Genomic DNA, 7,770 nt, shown 5'->3' on the forward strand with positions numbered 1-7,770 from the left:
CGCAGTCCATAACATTACTCACAATCCTAACACGACAAACATACGATAGCTTCAAGCCGTGCAGGCTCCACAAAAGAGTAATGGTAGACATTAGCAGAGCCTTCTCATAAATAAAATATTTAACTCAACTCAACTCCACAGCAAAATCAAATAATGGCTTGCTTCCAGGGAGAAGGTCCCATGCACTATAACACCAAATCAATAAATATACTCGACAGAATCCTAAAAGGCTCCATGCTCTCACCAGTCCTATTCAATCTGTACATCTTTGATATACTGATAACACCCTATTCATTAACATATCTTATGCATATGACATTGCCGTAACTTTAACTTTCCTTTGTGTGAAAGCAATGCAAGCTCAACATTACATTCAAACACTTATACAATAGCTCCCAAAACACAATGTTGCATCTTTAAATCAACAAGCACATTAATAAAAATTACACAATGGCATACCAACACCATGCTAAACAAAATTCTTATTGCCCAAGAAGAAGAAGCATACATTTAGTTATCACAAACATTACATGGAAATGAAAAATATTCTTGTATACATGTAAAGTTTCACTACATTTAACCTACAAAAACAAATGCATAAGTTAATAACAAACATTACACCAGATCAGTGATAGACTTTGAAATCACAGCATGGAAAAAAGTGTATGTCCCTCATATCCAGTGCAGAAACACAAATGCCTAGTACAGACAGAAGACACCTTAAATGACTGCTGCAGGATTCACCCCCCTTTCAACACAGACTAAATGCACACAGGCATCTTCCCTTAGGGCCTGCACTACCATGTGCATCTTTAGAAATGCTTGCCGAAACCACTGGCAGATGACACCAAAATAAACAAAATGACTTCACTTACGTATTTTGCCAGGAATGTGCGGTTATCTTTCCCCTCTGCCTTTTCAGTCTTCATTGCCTCAAGCTTCTCAATGTATGTTGCCGTGTCTGGTCTGTAAAACATTGCATTCAAATAAATATCCTCTTACCATATCAATGTAAAATTAGCACTGTAATTCGTTTTTACTTTTTTTTTCTTTAGGATGCAATTTATCTAAACCTGCAATAATAACATAATAACAATATTTCTGAACAAGGCTGATCTACCAAATGCAGAAATGACTAATATTACAAGAAACATGCTCTAAAGAAGATAAAAAGTCCAGAAACTAACACGGGCGCTGGTGTTGGAGAGCGAATGATGACTGTAGTGTTGTGGTTGGCTGGGATGGCTTCGGGTTCTTCTCCCTGGCACACAGTCACTGGGGGGATGAGGCCCACACCAACAACCCAGGTACCAGCACTGTCCACCATCATGCTTAGGGTCTCAGAGAGGCCACTCTCATATACCTGACACTGGGATGGGGTGGGGGTGGGGGTGTTGGGTTAAAAAGAGGATCTGTCAACGGCTGAATATTCTATGTACAAGTTATCTAACCTGAAACTGGATTTTAAAATTTTCTCCATATTTCATCCAGAAAAGCTCTTTTTCCAGGGGTGAGTGTCAGTCAAAATGGTTGTTTGGTCTGTCACAGATATGTTATCAGTACATTTCCTTATGAATAAACTATAATACTATTTGTAGTCCTCATTTATCCCACTTATGCAAGTATATGTATGTTTTTGTTGTGGCAGTCATGCCTGATTATGGGGTGCTGACCCTGACCACACTGAATCCTGTTGGTAATAATGATAATGATAATGATAATGATAATGATAATGATAATAATTAATAACAGCAAATAATAATTAATAATTAATAATAATAATAATAATAATAATAATAATAATAATAATAATAATAATAATAATAAATAATCATTAAAAATAATAGCAAAAAAACTTAAATACAGAACACAACTGGTCCCAAGAGTTTCAGAAATGGGAATGTAAAACTAATCAAGTATTAAGTGGTACAACTAATACAATTTTTTTGAAGGCTATCTAAACTGCTTTTCAATTTTTAAAATGTATTTATGTCTTCTTGATTTATTAACTGGCCATATTGAATCAGTAAAAAAAATAAAACATCAGTTTTCTTACACATACACATGTTTTTTTTTTTTTTTTCTTTCCTACTGCAGTTACACACACAAAAATACAAAATATAACAAGGATCACAAAACACAAATCCATACTTACAGCTCTGGTGAAGGTTGATACATATCCTCTTTCTTCTGATCCCTTATGATAAACACGAACTCGATAAAAGTCATTGTTTTCTGCAAGTTTCTGAGAAAGAAGAACACTATTTGTAGCTTTTCATAAATTACATTAGTTTTGTAAAAAGGTCTGCCATCACATGAACTCTTTTATTCAACTCCTGATGACGAGTGGTCTGTACACGTCACAACTGTTTGTTTGTATGGCTATTACTGAGGTGACTGAGGATTTACAGCCCCACAAAAGTTGGCTCAAAGGCAATTGGCCTCTCCACTGGAAAACCATATATGCTGCAGCCAAAATCACACATTGTAGTGAGGTTATATATAACTGGCATAGAGGAAAAAACATGAGTAAGATAGAAAGAAAATGATAGGTAATAGTGCGCAAGAATGAAAGAGGGAAGAGGGAATAGGGAGAGGATTGTCTCACCTTCAACTTATTGTGCAACTCAGCATTCCACTGTCTTGCATGTGTTACCACAGCATTCCCAGATTTTACAGAGCGGACGTGGATTGTAGAGCGTGGAGAAAAGACAGGTTCTGGCCCACCCTCCAGTGCATCCTCCACCACCAGGGTCAACTGCCCATCCAAGAAATCATCCTCCTGAAAATGGGGGAGGAAATATAAAAAAAGATGTATGAATAATATGTATGAGGAGGATTGTTACACAAGTTGATAAGAGGTATCATTTTTTTTGGAAATGGTGTTACTCTTCATCATTCGCTTACCATCTACCGACTTTCCACTGCTAAAGGATCAGCTGATAATGAAAGTGACAGAAGTAAATAAAAATACCTCAGCTAGCCACTGCCAAAATTACCAGATCGAACAGTTCCTCTGGTAAAACAGCAATTAGGCATTGATAGATTGCTACTGTCCTGATATAATACTTTTATTCCACAAAAAACATCAATAGCAATGACACTCGCAGCTTCCTAACCATACATATCCTGGCAAGACAGAGCTGGTTGATTTCCATAGGGAACCAGTCCAAGCTCTGTCCTGCTAGAATGTTATGTAGTGAAAGTCTCCTGAACATTCTCTGGTTTACAGCAATCTCTCCCCAGTACTGGTACTAAAATCATTAATATAAGCAACAGTGACCTTTTTTGAACAAATAACCTCTTTTTTTTACCAATAAATTCCTTGGACTATTGTATGTCTTCTCCCACTATGGGAGCAATATTGTTGGTAAAGTAAATAACTCTTCAAGATTGTTACTACAAGTAGATATTTTACATCACTGGCAATCCAATATGGAATATGGAATATGGTATTGATGAATTGTAATTTATGTATCTTGTTCAGCTACATTAATTCTAATCCACTGAAGCCAAATGCATGGATGCTACAAGGCTACTCAGGGGGCTGATGTATTGCCAATGTAAAATCTAAAATAGCAACAGTGGAAGTTTGTTGGCCTCTGCCAGAGCACCAAAGATGTGGATGATTACTTGAGTCAATAGGGTATGTCTCTGAATAAACAACTGTGGGCTTACTTCCTTTTTTGTACTTAATAACTAGAGTCATCTTCTCAATTCCATAAGGTAATTACCTAAGTTCTTTTATCTCTACCTCTGACTCTCTGCAGTGTTCTTACTTCAATTTATTTATTCTTCTCTCAACTCACAGCAGAGACCTGACTGACTACCTCGGGCACCTCTGGGCTCTCTCATTGGACAGAAGGCTCCCCTCATTCTCTGTGTGCTTAAAGAGCACTAGTATACTTAAGCCGTAGAATCCAGAACCAAGATTAGCATTCCCCAATCCTCCAGACAAACAAGACAACAGCAGCAGCAACTCAGGAATGCCCAGTCCTTAGCCAATTGGGGAGCCTCTGGGCTCCCCCCATGATCTCCAAATCAGCTCCAGCACCCAGCCATACCAGTGGGTACTCACAACCACAGCAAACACTCCCCAATAAATAAATAAAATACCAGTCCAAGTAGTAGATGCATACTCATCTACTACACTGGTAACCTATGGCGTGATACGTCAAGGTATTTCACTCGCTTCCTTTGCTCACTCTCTGGAAGGGGAGTACCCTGTAGCAGCACAACCTACACCCTGAAGTATAGCGTACTTCCCGGGTTGGCTCACATCAGGTCTGCAGCCGTGTCCTCACACTCTCAGCAGCAGGTGCTTCTCTTGACTCACTGCAGAGACCTGACTGGCTGACACGGACAAATCCCAGCTTTCTTACTGGAATGTGGTCTCCCCTTATTCCTGGCTGGCTTACACAGCACTCGTGTATTTAAGCTGCAGAAACAGGAACCAAGATCAGCATTCCCCAATCCTCCAGATGAACACAACAGCAGCAGCAACTCAGGACTGCCCAGTCCTTAGCCAACTGGGGAGCCTACTGACTACCGTTGATTTCCACTTCACCTACAGCATCCAATCATATCCATGGAAACTCACACCCACAACATACACTCCATAAAGAGATACTAGACCAGTTCAAGTAGTAGATGCATACTCATGTACTACACCAGAATGGTTAATGATCAAAACAAATAAATGCGCTAGACATCAAAGGTCACCTAGCATCATGATGAAGTATTGTGGCAAAAAGAGTTAAAATGAGATAACAGTCAGGCTAAAATGTGTCAGATGTCAAAGGTTGTGGAGCACTGTAGGATAGTATGGTAGTGAAAAAGGCAGAAAGAGGTGAGAGCAAATGGAGTACAGTGGGGATTTGTGAAACGAGAAAGGGTTATGGGTATAGGATGATTAGATCAAATGTCTGAGGAAGAAAGTATAAGGAATTGCGTAACAATGTACTGCCACTGAATCCTAGTTAACTAGGCATGTGAGCTATTTTCACAGTCAGGGAGATGAAACAGTTACAGTACAAATATTAAAGGAGTGAGGTTGGACAGGGATAGATTTACCAGTGAGGTCATTCAGGGTATATAGTACATGAGCTCAGGACTCAGACTGTGATAAGGTGTGAATGATAGGAACAACTGCAAAAGGAAACTTTGCCTCCTTGTTTTTGAAGACATTGTTGGATGTGGAGGGTGTTGTCAGAGTGAGGGACTGTAGGGGGAATCACAAAGACTCAATTCCACTTGGCTGGGCCAAAGGGTACTCAAAGAAGCAGTAGAAAGACGAGGGTGGGGGGCAGAAAGGAGTGAGTTATTACTGTGGGGTGGAGGACAATAAGGATGAAGAGTACTCTTCATCCTTACTACTTAGTAATAAGGGGGGAAGGGGTAGACAATGAAGACTGTGCAGTAGGAGATGGAGTGGAGGATGCTGGGAGAAAGGAAAGGGTGTATTATGAAGGTTGAGTAATGACCTGGGAAGATGATTTGGAATTGATAGAGCTAACAGAAAATATCGAGGAGGGGGCATTTATATAGAGCCGTGGTCAAAGAAGAGGCAGGAATCAAGAAACCAGAGAAATCAAATTTAGAAATGCTAGTTGATGAAGGGGCAAGCCTTAATGCCACTAATAAGGGTAAAAATCTTCAATAATGGCCATGGTGAGCCTGAAATACATGGATAGAGGAAATGGCCAAGCCCTCAAGGTCCCTACAGGGGATAAGGGCTTTATGATTAACCAAGGGAATACCATGCCCAATGCTCCTGGTAGCCTTTCAGAACTGATACAAAGCCAGCCTTTCATCCTTTCAGCACAGCTCTCATATCTTAGGAAGTGGACAGAAGGGGATGAAGAACAGAAGGAAAGGGAAAGGGGGAGAAGAAAAGACCATGCAAAATCAGTTCAGGTGAGGGTCTAGGCCCTAGGCAGGGGTGATCCCTACATTGGCCTCAGTCTCTGTCTCCTGAGCCCCGCACGACAACAGGTATTGGGGAGGTCCTTACTTCAAGGTTTCTCATTCTGTGAGATGTTAGAGTAATAAATCTTTGTTAGTTATATTTTCTTTATCATTGAAGAACTGCTCTCGCCAACTACAGGATCAATATCGTCTCTAAAGTTGCTTTCCGCAATCTAAACTGGGATTTCATGGAAAGTAACATCACAAGCTGTCTATTGCTACCAAATTCATTACTATAGGAGACGTGTAGCTTTTCCGTTGAATTCCCTAGGGCAAAAAAACACCTGCCGGGCTCTCTTGCTTTACTGAAGGTCTGTAACAGCTTAATTGGATTACAAATAAATTGAGAAAATCTATTTCGCCTCCTGCAATGTGGCTTCCCGGCCTTCACGAAAACTACCCAATGTTTAGTCTTGACTTTTAAAATGCAAAGATTTTTGGGCGAGTCGCAATATATATATACCTGAAATGCATAGGAAGCACCGGCTAACAGTGCTATAACTGTGAAAATCTTGAGTCGATTCGTCATCTTTCCTGTCAACTTCACAACAACAACTAGCTTGAATGTGACACTTTTTCGAGACTTTATGCCAAAATCTTTTGGTCTCTTTTTGTAATTATATATTAATTTTACTTTGGTTTAGGATAAGTAATCATCCCTATTTCATATGATGAAATATCAGTCAACTGCAGATGTGATGCATTTTCATTTGCACAACGGACTGATTAAAAAAGTAAGTTTAATGTTGAGGAAATGTTCCTAATCCTTATACGCGTCGGCTGCACATGCAGGGATAGCGAATCTAGAAGGGATAAGGATTATAAAACTCTGCCTTTAAACCAATTTTCATGATTAAATAAAGTATCACTGGCAGATATAAAAGCGACATGAAATGTAAACATTTTAAACAGTTGCAACATGAATATCAATAACCCAATTTTGTCGTAAATGAAGACTGTTGATGGAAAAAAAGAATCTCAAGTGAAACACAAAATGCACACACACACACACACACACACACACACACACACACACACACACACACACACACACACACACCCACACACACACACACACACACACACCCACACACACACACACACACACACAAACACACACACACACACACACACACACACACACACACACACACACACACATACACACACAACACACACACACACACACACACACACACACACACACACACACACACACACACACACACACACACACACACACACACACACACACAACACACACACACACACACACACACACACACACACACACACACACACACACACAGACACACACACACACACACACACACACACACACACACACGTGTGTGTATATGTGTGTGTGTCCATATATACATTATTGATCAAGGTTGAATGTTCCAGTTCAGAGTAGTTGATATGGCTATTTGAAAAAAATAGAAATATATATACACACACACACACACACACACATATATATATATATATATATAACTACATCAATAAGTAAATAAATAAGTGACTGAGCAAAAGCAGAAGGCAAAAATCTCGCGTGAAAAACACGCAGACTCAAACATATCTACTTATTATACGCAACAATATTTATACCAAGAAAATTATGATTTTTTTTAATTGAAAAAAAAAAGATCTAACATGAATCATTAAGTAAAGATAAATAAATGCGATATTGAAAAAAATATGAAAATGACATTACTCAACCCGGAACTAAACCGGTCTTTTTCAGAGAAACGATATCGTAATATAAAGTAATGTAAATAATTTGCCTTCCTAAATGTATTT

The 7,770-nt window shown here is 39.2% G+C and overlaps 1 protein-coding gene across 1 annotated transcript in view; it reads right to left on the minus strand.

The window, feature by feature from the left end:
* LOC125031164 (ER membrane protein complex subunit 10-like) overlaps positions 1-6,586 on the minus strand; it is a 7,806-nt gene extending 1,220 nt beyond the window's left edge. The window contains exons 1-5 of the mRNA XM_047621728.1: positions 6,431-6,586; positions 2,609-2,782; positions 2,156-2,245; positions 1,188-1,369; positions 876-966 (exon numbers count right to left, since the gene is read on the minus strand). Coding sequence (XP_047477684.1) covers positions 876-966; positions 1,188-1,369; positions 2,156-2,245; positions 2,609-2,782; positions 6,431-6,496 — 603 coding nt within the window. The 5' untranslated portion in view covers positions 6,497-6,586. The remainder of the gene's footprint in view (positions 1-875; positions 967-1,187; positions 1,370-2,155; positions 2,246-2,608; positions 2,783-6,430) is intronic.
* Positions 6,587-7,770: the final 1,184 nt, after the last annotated feature.

This window comes from Penaeus chinensis, chromosome 12, assembly GCF_019202785.1.
Source record: "Penaeus chinensis breed Huanghai No. 1 chromosome 12, ASM1920278v2, whole genome shotgun sequence".
Classification (NCBI taxonomy): domain Eukaryota; kingdom Metazoa; phylum Arthropoda; class Malacostraca; order Decapoda; family Penaeidae; genus Penaeus; species Penaeus chinensis.